The sequence below is a fragment of the Propithecus coquereli genome, unplaced genomic scaffold, assembly GCF_000956105.1.
Source record: "Propithecus coquereli isolate 6110/MARCELLA unplaced genomic scaffold, Pcoq_1.0 Scaffold168, whole genome shotgun sequence".
NCBI lineage: Eukaryota > Metazoa > Chordata > Mammalia > Primates > Indriidae > Propithecus > Propithecus coquereli.
In genome coordinates, this window is record NW_012141413.1 from 942,983 (window position 1) to 958,953 (window position 15,971).

The 15,971-nt window shown below is 42.4% G+C and overlaps 1 protein-coding gene across 1 annotated transcript in view; it reads left to right on the plus strand.

Moving 5' to 3' along the window:
- LATS2 (large tumor suppressor kinase 2) overlaps positions 1-12,594 on the plus strand; it is a 61,668-nt gene extending 49,074 nt beyond the window's left edge. Inside the window, exons 4-7 of the mRNA XM_012641733.1 lie at positions 2,815-3,397; positions 4,292-4,474; positions 6,450-6,556; positions 10,272-12,594. Coding sequence (XP_012497187.1) covers positions 2,815-3,397; positions 4,292-4,474; positions 6,450-6,556; positions 10,272-10,766 — 1,368 coding nt within the window. The 3' untranslated portion in view covers positions 10,767-12,594. The remainder of the gene's footprint in view (positions 1-2,814; positions 3,398-4,291; positions 4,475-6,449; positions 6,557-10,271) is intronic.
- Positions 12,595-15,971: the final 3,377 nt, after the last annotated feature.

A 15,971-nucleotide genomic window follows, 5' to 3' on the forward strand; every position in this document is an offset into this window, starting at 1 on the left:
AGCCAATAATTGCAAAACCCTAAAAGTCAAATTTGTGTTCTTCCAGCTATTCCATATTCACTGACTTTTTTTAGATATAACTTTTATTTATTTTTTATTGATGAATAATTGTACGTATTTATGGGGGACATGTAATATTTTGTTACATGCATAGGATGTGTCTAGGAGCATTTCAAGTCCTCTCTTTTAGCCTTTTTTGAGTAAAGTCTTCCTCGGTTGCCCAGGCGACACTGGTTGTGTACAGTGGTGCAACCATAGCTACTGCAACCTCAAACTCCTGGGCTCAAGTGCTCCTCCTGCCTCAGCCTCCAGAGTAGCTAGGGCCATAGGCGTGAGCCACCATGCCTGGCTAATTTTTTTATTTTTTATTTTTTTAGAGACAGGATCTCATTATATTGCCTAGGCTCGTCTTGAACTCCTGGGTTCAACGATCCTCCTGCCGTGGCCTCCCAAAGTGCTGGAATTACAGGCATGAGCCACTGTGCCCAGCCTTTTCTAGCTATTTTGACATATACCATATATTGTTGTTAGCCATAGTCACTCTACTCTGCATCTTATTCCTTCTGACTATATGTTTGTGCCCATTAACCAAGCTCTCTCATTCCCTGCCCCTCCCTAACACACATGTCCTTCCCCCCACACACCCTTCCCCACCTCTGGTAACTATCATTCTGTTCCCTGTCTCCATGAGATCAGTTCTTTGAGCTACTACATATGAATAAGAACATGCAGTGTTTAATTTTCTATGCCTGGCTTATTTCACTTAACATAATGTCCTCCAGTTCCATCCCTGTTGCTACAAATGATTTTGTTCTTTTTTCTGGCTGAATAGTATGGTTTTGTTCTTTTTTTCTAGCTGAATAGTATTCCGTTGTGTCTATGTACCACCGTTTCTTTATGCCTTCATCTGCTGATGGACACTTAGGTTGATTCCGTATCTTTGCTATTGTGAATAGTGCTGCAGTGAACATAGGTGTGCAGGTATCCCTTTGATGTACTGAATTCCTCACTTTTGAATAAAGAGCCAGTAGTGGGATTACTGGGTCATATGGTAGTTATATTTTTAGTTTTCTAAGAAATTTGCATACTGTTTTCCATAGTGGCTCCACTAATTTACATTCCCACCAACAGTGTATAAGAGGTCAGTTTTCTCTGCATCCTCACCAACTTCTGTTATTTTTTGTCTTTTTGAGAATAACCATTCTAACTGAGGTGGGATGATGACTCATTATGGTTTTGATTTGCATTTCCCTGATGATTAGTGATGTTGAGCATTTTCTCATGTACCTATTGGTCATTCATATGTCTTTTTTTGAGAAATGTCTATTCAGGTCCTTTGCCCATTTTTTAATGGGATTATTTGGTTTTTTGCTGTTGAGTTGTTTGGAGTTCTTCATATATTCTGGATATTAGTCCCTTGTCAGATGAATAGTTTGCGAATATTTTCTCCCGTTCAACAGGTTGCCTCTTACAGCTAACCTGAATCTATCTAATGTATTGTTTAACTCCATTCCTGCAGTTCTGCTATTTGTTTTTTTTGCTGTGCAGAAGCTTTTTAGTTTAATATAGTCTAATTACAGTCTAATTAGTCTATTTTTGTTTTTGATGCCTGTTTTTGTGAGATCTTAGCCAAAGAATCTTTGCTTAGACCAATGTCCTAGAGTATTTCCTTTATGTTTTCTTCTAGTAGTTTTATACTTTTGCCTCTTAGTTTAGGTCTTTAGTCCCTTTTGTGTTGATTTTTGCATGTGGTGAGAGATAAGAGTCTAGTTTCATTCTTTTGTAAGTGGATATCCAGTTTTCCCAGCACCATTGATTGAGGAGGGTATCCTTTCCCCAATGTATACCCTTGGCGCCTTTGTTGAAAATCAGGTGGCTATAAATATGTCGATGTATTTCTAGCTTTTTTAGTCTGTTCCACTGGTCTATTTTTATACTATTACCATGCTGCTTTAGTTACTTTAGCCCTGTAACATATTTTGAAGTCAGGTAGTATGATGCCTCCAGCTTTGTTCTTTTTGCTCAGGATTGCTTTGGCTATGGGCTCTTTTTTGATTCCGTACGAATTTTAGGATTTTTTTTCTGTGAAAAATGTCATTGGTATTTTGATAGTGATTGCGTTGAATCTGTAGATTACTTTGCATTATGTGGTCATTCATTTTAACAATATTAATTCTCCTGATCCATGAGCATAGGATGTCCATTTTTATGTGTCTACTTTAGTTTCTTTCATCAGTGTTCTGTAGTTTTCCTTGTTAGGGGTCTTTCACCTCCTCTAATAAATATATTCCTAGGGTTGGTTTTTGTGTGTGTGTGTGTGTGTGTGTGTGTGTGTGTGTGTGTGTGTGTAGCTATTGTAAATGGGATTGACGTCTTGATTTCTTTTTCAGCTAGTTCATTATTGGTGTGTAGAAATGCTACTGGTTTTTATATGTTGATCATTAACTTTTTTCTTTCCTGTTTTACCATTTTCCCTGAGCTATTGAAATATTAGGTGGCTCTTAGAGTTCCAGGAATGTTGTGGTCCCCTTTCCCATAGATTTTTATTACTGGAGATTTCCCTTTGTTTTTAGAGCCTAAAGTTACCTGGAGAACTCTCTATTTTGTTTTACCTTTGGATTCCAGATGTGAGTCTGTATATGGATATAAAGAACAAAACCAATTATTATCTTACTTGTATATGAAACTCATTCTTGTCTGTACTCCTTTCTGTAAAGTAAGTTAGGGCCTCTCTGTTCCAGGGCATCCCCCATCCCAGTAACGTGCTGTCAGAGATCACTCTAACGTGACGCTTTCCTCTTTCCTTTTGCGCAGGCTGGGCTCTGTGAAGCTGAGCAGGAGCAGATGAGGAAGATCCTCTACCAGAAGGAGTCTAATTACAACAGGCTGAAGAGGGCCAAGATGGACAAGTCTATGTTTGTGAAAATCAAAACCCTGGGGATCGGCGCCTTTGGAGAAGTGTGCCTTGCCTGTAAGGTGGACACGCACGCCCTGTATGCCATGAAGACGCTGAGGAAGAAGGACGTCCTGAACCGGAATCAGGTGGCCCACGTCAAGGCTGAGAGGGACATCCTGGCCGAGGCAGACAACGAGTGGGTGGTTAAACTCTACTACTCCTTCCAGGACAAAGACAGCCTGTACTTTGTGATGGACTACATCCCGGGCGGGGACATGATGAGCCTGCTGATCCGGATGGAGGTCTTCCCCGAGCACCTCGCCCGGTTCTACATCGCAGAGCTGACTTTGGCCATCGAGAGCGTCCATAAGATGGGCTTCATCCACCGAGACATCAAGCCCGACAACATTTTGATAGATCTGGATGGTCACATCAAACTCACAGATTTTGGCCTGTGCACTGGGTTCAGGTGGACTCACAATTCCAAATACTATCAGAAAGGTATCGTCTTAGGCGCGCCACGTCCACTGTTCACGTCTAGGTATCACTAAACCATCGGAGGCAGCTATTCCCCATCCTGGTGGCTCTTAATCATTTTAAATTATCTGCCACTCCGTTAGTTTATAATTTGGTGTGATGTCCTTCCCTCTTGAAAGGAATAGTATAATATGTGGGAGATTATTTTTTTTCAGTTAATGGATCTAAGTTTTACTATATTTTTAGGACAGTACGCTATGGGGCTTAGAAAATAAGACTCACGACCTCCCAAGCAGTCCTCTCTTACAGCTAACCTGAATCTATCTAACGTATTGTCTAACTCCATTCCTGCAGTTCTGCTATTTGGGAAAGTCAAAAACAGCTGGTCATTATCTTACTTACGGCTTGGATTCTTGACATAGTTATTTTACTGTCATAGTTCAGACTTTTATTTTTTGACTCAAAACTAACTCTAAATTATTTAATTCTTTCCCATCTTCTGGCATTCAAGTCATTGTGGTTCATATTTTTTAAATCCTCTTCAGTTTTTCCATGCTCATCTCGACACGTCTTGTTAGAACAGTGCTAGCCTGTGGGTGCTGGCCTGGGTGCTCGGAAGGATGTCCCCGCAGTTCCTCCAGCCTTTCTCACGGTGCCCCACTGCCAGCTCAGCACAGCGCGGTTTCCCATGATTGCTTTAGCTGTCGTTCATGCTGGCGCTGCCCTTACGACGTGTTTCAAAGCCAGGAACAGCAGGTTGTCCCTGTGGAGCAGCTGGGGACGATACTTCGTCTTACTGTGTCAGAGCTGACTTGAATTACTTGTCTGTTTTAAGCTAAGGGTTTGTTGCATTGTAACACAATGACAATTCTCTTCATGTTTTGTTCTCTTCTTTACCACCCTGACTCTGGGGTAAAGGGAACCACGTCAGACAGGACAGCATGGAGCCCAGCGACCTCTGGGACGACGTGTCCAACTGTCGGTGTGGAGACAGGCTGAAGACCCTGGAGCAGAGGGCGCGGAAGCAGCACCAGCGGTGCCTGGCGCATTCCCTGGTGGGGACCCCGAACTACATCGCGCCTGAGGTGCTCCTCCGCAAAGGTACGCACTGGGGGACGCTTGCCTCAACGTGCGGCGACTGCTACCTTCAGGCGTGTGGCGCCCAATGACCTCTAAGAGTCTCCCACCTCTAGCTTTCCAAGACTCTAAATATTCCAGCCATAATTCTGTCCTCGTGGAAGCCTGCGAGCTAAATATTCTCGGAACAAAGAAGCCTCCAGCGTATGTCACTTCTGTTTTGGAAGTGCCCTTGCTTCCAGGGCGATGGAAGACACGCCCCATCAGGCCAGTGTCCGCTGGTCCCTGGGCTCTCTACCTAGGACCTGAGGGAATGACACTGCAGCTGGTTTTTACACAGTTCCATGATGGAAACCACTCTGGGGGCCACAGGACCTCTACTCAGTCTGCCTAAATCACACGGTGACGGGCTCTGGCTTTAACTCCTCCGTGCCCAGGCTCCTAGCCGAGATGTGCCGCGTGTGGCCGGGCACTGAGTGACAGTGTACAAATGCTGTTTTCCCCCATTTCTCCCTGCTGCACCACAAGGGCCTGGAAGGTGCACTTTGCAGACAATAGTAGGTGTAAAATTACTTGTGCTCTGCAAAATTTGTCTCGTGGATAGATGCTCCATTCTGTTAAATACAACATCTGGCTCAGTACGAGGGATCCTTTAGCGATCCTGCCTGGTCCGTAGTGACAGGGCAACGTTGACCTGACTCTGAAAGGAATCCAGAGATGGACATCCTCTGCCAGCACCTGTGTTGTTTGAAGTCTGTAGAGCCAGCCAGGCCCAGCTCAAGCCTAGGATTTTAGGTTAGCTGTGGTGATCCAAGGCGTGTCACTCAGCCACTCAGCACCGTATGGAGCAGTACCGACCTTGAGGGGTTGTGAATACAAACCTGGGTGCCCAGTAAAGGTCTCACTTCCTCCTGCCATGGGCAGCGTTGCAGAGCAGCCAGAGGTTGGGGCTGTTCTGCAGCCTCCAGGGCCAAACCGGGACAGGAAGAGGTGGGACAGAGGGCTAGCCTGGCACATAGTGCCAGCAGGGATTAGGTGGCATCAGATGACGAGCTTGGCCTCACTGGGATGTGGGGCTCTGAAGGCAAAGTGGGAGAAAATCAAAAGTGCCCACTGCAGAGGCCTCTCTTTCTCTTCCTCCTCTGCACGTTCCTCAACTCCTTCCAAGACTGACGGAGAAGCCTCTCTCTCCAGGACGCCCTCCGTGACCGCCCTCACCTGACTATTTGTGGGCCGTAGCATTTCACATTTTTCGGTTCCTGTCATTTTAATTTATGTCCCTTCGTGTGATCTTTAAGAACTTAAAAGTCAGCCCAGCACAGGGGTGGTAGACACGGTACTGGCTAACTCGCCAGGAGCCTGGGCAAGGAGGAGTTAAAGCCAGAGCCCGGCAATGTGTGATTTAGGCAGATTGAGTAGAGGTCCTGTGGCCCTCAGAGAGGTTTCTATCATCTAACTCAGTAAAACTTAAAAGTCTGGCCAGGCATAGTGGCTACTCAGGAGGCTGAGGCGGGAGGATCGCTTAAGCCCAGGAGTTAGAGGCTGCAGTGAGCTGTGATCACGTCACTGCACTCTAGTCTGGGCCATAGAGCGAGACCCCATGTCTTTTTTAAAAAATGGAAGCAAAAAGCTTAATTTTCTGATTAGTAAGTAGTAATACCTATTTGCTAACAGTAATCTTTTTAAATTAAAAGGTCTTTTCTCTTATTACAAAAGCATCCTGTGTTGATCACAGAGTAATGATTGAAAACATGAAAACAACAGTGGCCGTGACCTCCCATGCCGACTGTGAGCACCGTGGCGTGGGCCCTTTCCAGCCTGCTCTGCTGAGCCACCGTGCAAGGGGACACACTGATGGGGCTCTGTCTTCTTTCACATGGCATGGTGCTGCTTCCTTGTGCTTTTGCATTTAACAGTGAATCCGTGTGTTCAGGACTTTATAAAATCCAAACCTGACAAGTCATGCCTGTGTTGGGATTAAGGGAGCTTTGTCTTTCAGGGTACACTCAGCTTTGTGACTGGTGGAGCGTCGGAGTGATTCTCTTCGAGATGCTGGTGGGACAACCACCCTTTTTGGCACCGACTCCCACAGAAACCCAACTGAAGGTAACTAGGGAGGAAACACATCTGCTTGCTGCAAAAGCACCTGGTTTTCTCACGCACCCATGAATCCTTGGTCAGAGTTTGGCCTCTTATCCTGAGTAGGGTAGGCATATTCAATGGGATTTTTTTAAGTAATAGTATCACTTAAAAAAATTACTACGTATCTTTAAAACTTTTTATTTTGATAAGGAAAGCCACAGAGTTGAACCTGAGTTTTGATATATACGTGTATCTGAAACTTTGTTTAAGCCATTGGCCATCTGCCATCTTGTTATTTCCAGGCAAGAGCTACAAACGGTGGGGGCAGTAAAGGCAGATCTGCCCCCACCCCCCTGCTCTCCCCTGTGGAGAGCAGAACTTCACGCACCGCAGCTGACTCTTGAACAACACGGAGGTTAGGGGCGCCGACCCCTGCACACTCAAAAATCTGCACATAGCTTTTTTTTTTTTCCACTTTTCACAAGTCTAACTTTATTATTTTTTTATTTCTGCATATTATGGGGGTACCAATGTTTAGGTTATGTATATTGCCTTTGCCCTGCCCGAGTCAGAGCTTCAAGCATGTCCATCCCCCAGACGGTGCGCACAGCACCCATTAGGTGTGAATATACCCATCCCCTCATCCCCATTCCCACCTGCCCGACACCCGATGAATGTTATTACTATATATGCACTTAAGTGTTGATCGGTGAAACCAATTTGCTGGTGAGTACATGTGGTGCTTGTTTTTCCATTCTTGTGATACTTCACTTAGTAGAATGGGTTCCAGCTCTATCCAGGTTAATACAAGAGGTGTTAGATCACCATTGTCTCTTATAGCTGAATAGTACTCCATGATATACATACACCACATTTTATTAATCCACTCGTGTGCTGATGGGCACTTAGGTTGTTTCCACATCTTTGCAATTGAGAATTGTGCTTCTATAAACATTCTAGTGCAGATGTCTTTTTTATAAAATGTCTTTTCTTTTTTTCCTTTGGGTAGATGCCCAGTAAAGGGATTATTGGATCAAATGGTACTTCTACTTGTAGCTCTTTGAGGTATTTCCATATTACTTTCCACAGAGGTTGTATTAGTTTGCAGTCCCACATATATAGCTTTTGACTCCCCCAAAATGTGACTACTAACAGCCTACTGTGGACCAGGAGCCTTCCTGATAACCGAAACAGTGGATTAGCGCATATTGTGTATGTCGTATGCATTATATACTGTATTCTTACAATAAAGTAAGCTACAGGAAAGAAATTGTTTTTAAGAAAATCATGAGGGAAAACTATGTTTACTATTCATGAAGTGGAAATAGCTCATCACCAAGGCCTTCATCCTTGTTGTCTTCACTTTGAGGAGGAAGATGAGAGGTTGGTCTTACTATCTTAGGGGTGGCAGAGGTAGAAGAAAGTGGACCTGCATAGTTCAAATCCTGTTGTTCAAGGGTCAGCTGTATATCTAAAGAAATCCGTTTATTTGGTTATTACATTATTATTGTCTGCAAATTATCAGATATGTGGTTGGGCTAGTTGTACATATTCCTAATACTCATTTGAAGTAATTAATTATTCTCTCAATCATTTAATGCTAAATATTTTTTAGAAGGACAGCCACTTGGTTTTGAAATAAATTATTTAATTACGTAAGGATTGAATTGAGAATCTGAAATCATCAGTGGACTTTCCAACTGATACAATTCTGGAAAGTCTTCATATGCCCTGGAGTCCATGACAGAGCCAAAATTAATAACCCTTTAATTAGAAAAACCCTAAATTAAGGCTTAGTTTCACTCTGGGAACAATAAAACTGGAATTTGGCATTAACTGCATCCTAATTGAATTGCTAAAACACTCAGTAATTTGTCTGCATGATGATAACGCAGATTTTTTTTTTTTGGTAAAATACATATAACATAAAATTCACTATTTTAACCATTTTAAGTGGTATTAAGTACATTCACAGTGTTGTACAACTGACATCACACTCTATTTCCAAATGTTTTCATCTTCCCAAACAGTAACTCTGTCCCCATTAAGTAGTAATTCTCCATTCTCCCCTCCTCCCGGCCCCTGCTAACCTCTGTTGTACTTTTCTGTGAATCTCATATAAGTGGAATCATGCAGTATTTGTCTTTTTGTGACTACTTAATTTCACTTAGCATAATGTCTTCAAGGTTCAACCATGTTTTAGGTTGTGTCAGAAGGTCTTTCCTTTTTAATGCTCAGCAGGCTGTAGTCCCTTGTATGTATGTTCCACATGTTGTCGTTTTCATCCACCCATCGATGGACATCTCCCTTTTGGCCGCTGTGATAATACCATCTATTAGAGTCTCTACTTTCAATCCTTTTGGATATATAACCCAAAAGTGGGATTGCTGGATCATGTGATTATTCTTGTGTAGCTTTTTGAGGAACTGCCAAAACAGCCACACTGTTTGCCACGGTGGCTGTACCGTTTTACATTCCCATTGACTATGCACAAGGGTTCCAACAAGTTTTCCACATCCTTGCCAACGCTGCTTATTTTCCTTTTTTTTTGATAGCAGCCACCCTAAAAGATGTGAGGTGGTATCTCATTATGGTTTTGATTTACATTTCCATAATAGCTAAATGATGTCGAACATCTCTTCATGCGCTTATTAGCCATTTATATATTTTCTTTGGAGAAATGTCTATTCAAGTCCTTTGCCCTTTAAATCTTGTTATTTGGTTTTTTGTTATTGATTTGTAAGAGTTCTTTATATATTCTGAATACCCCTTTTCAAATACATACTTTGCAAATGTTTTCTCCTATTCCATATATTGTTTTTTCACTCTGCTGATATGTCCTTTGATGTAGAAAAGTTTAAAATTTTCATGAAATCTTGTTATTTGGTTTTTTGTTATTGATTTGTACCTGTGCTTTCTGTATCATATCCAAGAAATCATTGCCAAACCCAGTGTCATAAAGATTTCGCCCCAGTTTTCTTCTAGGAGCTTCATAGTTTTACCTCTACAAAAACAGCTGCTTAGGTTCAAACCAGCCCTCCCGCCCACACACCCGCCTCCTTCTGTGCCTCACCCCTGTCCCATCACCCCAACTGAAGCCAGTTACACTGGCCTTGTTTCCTCCTGATTCTCAGTGTAAACACGAAAGAAGTCCCTCAGGTCTTCTCCGTACAACAGACACATTTCTGTGACAAGTGTATTAACATCCAGATGGCTGGCTTGTACAGTTGAACACATGAGGCCAAGGCCATGTGAGGTCACTTAGCTTTATTCTTCCTCTCAGCGAGGTTACTTATTTATTTTCTTCTTTTACAAAACCCCAGTTGACATCTCTTGCCCACACTAAGTACGGAATGGGAGCCGTGGTGGCTCAACAGAAATTCCTTGCCCCATAGCTAAAGAAATGACTCAGAGACCATCAGTCTCTTCAATTTTGTGGAAAGCACAAAATTCTCTTGCTAAACAGTAATTCCGATAAAAGAAAATCAGTGTCTTGTCTGAATTTGATTTCATTGTCCTGTACCTTGGGCTTTGAGCCACCTGCTAAAACCACACTGACTTTATAGCCGCTTCGTCACCACCTGCTGCTTCTGTCCCGTTCTGTGTCTGTTCTAACGCTTCTCCCATCATGAGACTGAAAGTATTTAACAGTCAAGTCGTCACGTACCGTCCAGAAGGGCCCTAGATTGGCCTTGACATACAAGGACAAACTGGAACTTTGGTTCTGTTGTCTCTTCAGGTGATAAACTGGGAGAACACGCTCCACATTCCCGCCCAGGTCAAGCTGAGCCCCGAGGCCAGGGACCTCATCACCAAGCTGTGCTGCGCCGCGGACCACCGGCTGGGCCGGGACGGGGCGGACGACCTGAAGGCCCACTCGTTCTTCAGCGCCATCGACTTCTCCAGCGACATCCGGAAGCAGCCAGCGCCCTACGTTCCCACGATCAGCCACCCCATGGACACCTCGAACTTTGACCCCGTGGATGAAGAAAGCCCTTGGAATGACGCTAGCGAAGGCAGCGCCAAGGCCTGGGACACGCTCACCTCCCCCAGCACCAAGCACCCCGAGCACGCGTTCTACGAGTTCACTTTCCGAAGGTTCTTTGACGACAACGGCTACCCCTTTAGATGCCCGAAGCCTTCCGGAGCCGAAGCTTCACAGTCCGAGAGCGCAGACGTAGAAAGCCCCCGTCTGGCGGACCAGACCGAGGGCTGCCAGCCGGTGTACGTGTAGGTGGCGAGGGCAGCCCCGCCACGCGCGTCCTGGGCCGGCGCCCGGCTGGTGCCCAGGCCCGTGTGGACGCTCAGGGCGGCTTTGTTTTCAGTTCGTCCGTTGATTTCGTCACTTGAAATTCTGGCCTTCACCAGGAATAAACCCAAAACGGTCCAGATGCTTGTTACAAAAGGACTCGGCACTGCTTCGAATTGGCTTTTGAGGACCTTCTCGCATTAAAACGATATTTTTAAAAACTTAGTACAGTTTAGAAAGAGCACTTATTTTGTTTATATCCATTTTTTCTTATACTAAATTATAGGGATTAACTTTGACAAATCATGCTGCTGTTGTTTTCTACATTTGTATTTTATCCATAGCACTTACTCACATTTAGGAAAAGAAAACTGAAGAACATGTGATAAGAAATCTCTGTGCAATAATGTAAAAAAAAGATAACACTCTGCTCAGATGTCACGGAGACCATTTTATCCACACGATGGTTTTTGTCTTGTATTTTTTCCCACATTTCAAAATTGTGATATAATGTTAAAAGCTGCTCTCTTTTTTTTGGCTTTTTGCATATTATATAGTATAATAGACAGTGTGAGCAAGGTGATGATGTGGTGTGATTTCAGGTGTCTGGTGTGTGGAGAGTACTGCATGAGCAGGGTTTTTCTATTATAAAATTACCGTATCTTGCCGTTCACAGCAGGTCCTGTGAATACGTTTTTACCGAGTGTCTTTAAATGAGGTGTTCCAGACAGTGTGCTGATAACGTATCGTGTGGGTGACTTCCTTGCTATGATTGTATCCTTTATTTTGTTTTGTTAAAGAAATGCAGATGTGTAACTGAGAAGTGATTTTTTGTGTGTGTGTGTCTTGGGTATGATTAGATTCTTTGCGGGGGCGGGGGGTAAACCTGAACATTTGTCATATACTAAACTTATATACATCAAAAGGGATTAATTTAGCTATGCCCCAAAACTGTAAGTTAACGATGTGTGTCCTTTTCTCTCGTCAGTATGCTCTTTCACCCTTGGTATAGCTGGTATGTGGAATTCGGTAGCTCTGACCTTACTACTTAACCTTTTACCAACAGACTGCCCACACTGAAAGGTTAATGAACGTTTTTCCTCCTGTCGTCTTGGACAGCTAGTATGTTACCGTGACGAAATTGAGTAATCTAATGGTTCTTTACATTTTTTTAGTGTGCTTTGAAGTGTCAGATCTTAACTTGGTTTAAACAATACATTTTGCTAACTTTTGTAAAAAAGCAAAGATTCTTCAAAGTGACATTGGAATAAAAAAATAAGCCATACGTATTTTCTTAGAAGTATAGGTGTATATACATACTACATAGATAAACACAAAATATTCCTTATTTCAAATTAGTATGATTCCTATTTAAAGTGATTTATATTTGAGTAAAATGTTCAATTTCTTTTTTGCCTTTTAAAAAATCTGATGCATCATATTTTTCATTATATTATTCCACATATTTTTCCTTGAAGTTCTTAGCATAATGTATCCATTATTTAGTATATATCTAGGCAACCACACTTACAAGTTTATCAGTGTCTAAACTAAAAAGAAAAAAAAAAGATTCCTGTGTACCGGTTTACATTTGTATGAATGGCATATTCTGAAGTCTGCTGTGCTTGTAATCGTGACTGTCAGTATTTTCGCTCTTTTATAGTAATGCCATGTTGTTATTTACAGCGCTCTGACATACTTTCATGTGGTAGGTTCTTTCTCAGGAACTCATTTTAACTATTATTTATTGATATATCATTGCCTTTGAAAAGCTTCTACTGGCACAATTTATTATTAAAATTTTGAATCCAAATCTTGTAGTCGATGTCATGTTTTATTGGAATTTGTAGGTTCTCCTCTCAATATGTAGTAACTCCCTCGTGCTTCCCCAGCGGTCCGCATGTGGCTAAGGCTGGAACTGCTGTCGGGGCCACTGTCACGAGAGGGATGGGAAGGGAGCCCCTCAGGTAGGGCCTGGGGTGTGGAGAAACGGCTTCTAGTTAGACATGCACAGTTCAACTGAGGCTGTGGCTCTGTGACCAACTTCTCTTCTGTAAAATGCGAACAAAAAATAACTTGTTGGGGTGTTGAGTGGATTAAGTGGGATATCAAATATATATGGTCGGTGATAAAATAAATCCCGAATAGCAGCTAATGCCCCTGCATGATACAGTTAAACTGAGAGGACGATTGTAGCAGCTGACCTTTCATTTTAAATGGTCGCTGGTGTTAGGAAATTCAGAAAAATACGACTTTGTTTGCTTGGGTTAGTCTTTGGAATAGGTAGTCACATGGTTTAGAAATCAAAATGTATAAAAGGACACACAAAAGAGTATCTCCTTCACATCCAGTCATTCAGTTCACCTCCCCACAGACAACAAATGATATTGATTTATTGTGCACCGTTAGAGAAATGAAAGTTTATGCACATGGTATGAGAAAATAAGTATATGTACTTTTTTTGCCTCTTACAACAATGGGAGAGTATCATGCATATTTTTTTCCATCTGTTTTCTTCACTGGACAATGTGTCTTGACAACCTGTGTCACACATGAAGGAACTGTTTATCCTTTATTCTTACGTGATATTCCATTGTGAGGGTGTTATAATCACACTAGTCCCATACTGACGGGCATTCAGTTGTTTCTGATCTTGTGATCTTTTTCTATTATAAACAATATTAGAATAAATACCCTCTTAAATAGCCATCATTTTGTGTAAGTGGAAGTAATTATGTATGACAGATTCCTAGAGGTGACATCCCCAGGGCAGAAGTTAAGTGAATTTGCAGTTTTTATTGCCCAATTGCCCTGCACAGATGCTGTAAGATTCCTCAGTGGCTCTTCTGCACGTTTTGCTGGGTGAGCCAAGAATGCAAGGCTTGACCGCTCCTGGCCTGGGCCGTTTGTCTGTCGGGGTTGGGTTTGCAGTGAGCAGCTGTGAGGGGGTGAGGTGACGTCTCCCTTCAGGTCCAAGAGCAAGTTTGCTTACTGCTGCTATAAAAGAGGTAGATTCCCCCAGCTTGGTGTACCTCAGCAAGATCCATCTGGGTCTTCCATGTCGCCCCAGTGGGAACTGATGCAAACAGTACTTGCTGGTTGTGAAAATGTTCTTTTTCTTGGATGAGGAGTCTCTTGCTCCAGCATCCATTAAAGAACAGGCTGACTTACTAGCTTGTAGGTAAGGGAAAGTCAGATTTTAGGCCTGATGATAGATATTGTACTGATGTAAACTCCCAACAGAAATAAATACATAGGCGTGTTTGTCTATCGTTTGCCAACCGCGCAATGCATTGTCAACCTTTTCGCTCTAAGGTATATTCATACAATTTTACTTGACATTTCTCTTATTTTGAAAGAAATTGACCATCTTCGTGTATGCTTAATATCCATTTAAATATCCTCCAAAGCAATGACCCTAATTTTGTGTATCATTTAAGTGTTGGTGCCTTAGAGGAAGCCAAAGGATTTCTGTCTCCTCCCTCCATCTCTCCTGCTCAGCTGAGAGGAACCATCTGAACGGGCCCGTGGCCAGGAAGCCGATTGCTGAGAACAGGCTCCGTCAGCGTCTCTGACGGATTCCGTGGAAGAGGGAGACTCGGCTCAGCATTGCAGGGGCGCAGCGGGCTTGGCTTCAACATATTTGTGGTCGTCTTGGGGTGTGATTGAAGTCTGCTGAGGAAAGAAATAGCGTACTACATTCGTTCCTGGTTTTCTTCACACACGTTACGTGTCCCTCGCAAATCCTGAAAGCAAAAACACGAGCCAAAATGGTGTGCTGCCTCTGTATCTTCATGGACTAGGCTATTTTTCAGCTGCAGATTTTCGAAATGGAGTTTATCAAATTCCTCCTACTTCCTCCATATGTGATTTAAAAACCAAGTTTAAAGCCTCAGTGTCTACTTTAATATTGTATTTCTACTGACAAAATTTAGCATAATCAAGATCTTTGCTGTTAAGTGCAAATTTGTAAGTAGTGTCATGCTGGTATTATTAACCCCATTATATCTTTTTCCATCAGAAAAGAAGCTTTTTCTTAGCAAAGAATATTCCATTTCCAAAAGAAGCCTAAATTTAGTGGACAGTGTGAGCTTATTCACCTTAGAAAGGAGGAAAAATATTGGACACTGGTATGAAATACATATGGCCTATTGTTTAAGGGAGAAAACCACACTGAATGGCAGTGTTCTTTTTTGGTTTTGCTTTTAACTCACATCAGATAATTGTAAAAGTTTTGTTTCAACCATCGAACATACTCTTGAAAACTCAGGAGGAGAAAGAAAGTCTCTGATATTTACTGGTATTTTTGCTTGCTTCTTTTCTTCCTGATGTGCTAAGGTTTTTTTTCTTTTATCTTTTCTATTCTTTTTAGAGAATGTCCTTTAGCCATTCTTTTGAGAGGTCTAGTGACAAATTCTTAGTTTTTCTTCATTTGAAAATGTTTTCATTTCCCTTCCATTCCTGAAAGGTATGTTTGCTGGCTATGGGATTCTGGGTTAACAGAATCTTTTCTTTCAGCTCTTGAAAAATATTGTGCCACTTCCTTCTGGCCTGCGTGGTCTCTGAAGAGAATGATGCTAATTGGTTTTCGCCTATAGATAGGTAAGGTGGTGTTTTTCTCTGGCTACTTGCAAGGATTTTTCTTTGGTCACTTTTCAGAAGTTTAATTCTAAGATGTCTTGGCTTCGATTTCTTAGGGTTTATCCTGTTTGTACTTCACTCAGCTTCCTGAATCTGTAGGTTTATTTCTTGGGTCAAAGTTCGGGGGTATTTTCAGCCATTATTTCATCCAGAGCTTTTTCATCGTCCTTCCCCTTCTAACTCACATTCCAGGACGTTAATGATACAACTGTTAGATCTTTCATTTTAATTCCTGAGGGTTTGTGGTTTTTTCCCCCCTTCATTTTTCTGTGTTGTTCACTGTGGGTAATTTCTTTCTTTTATTCTGCCTCCCAGTTCACTAGTTCTCCCCGCGGGCCCTTCCATTCTGCTCTGTCCTCGGTGAGCTTTGCACGTCAGTCACTGTATTTTTTACTTCTAAAATTTCCATTTCATTCTTCTTTGTAGATTTCTATTTCTTCGCTGAGGTTTTCTGTCTTTTCACTTGTTTCAAGTGAATTGTAATTGCTCACGGAAGCCTTTTTACTATGGCTGACTTAAAATATTAGATCATTCTGGCACAGTGGCTCA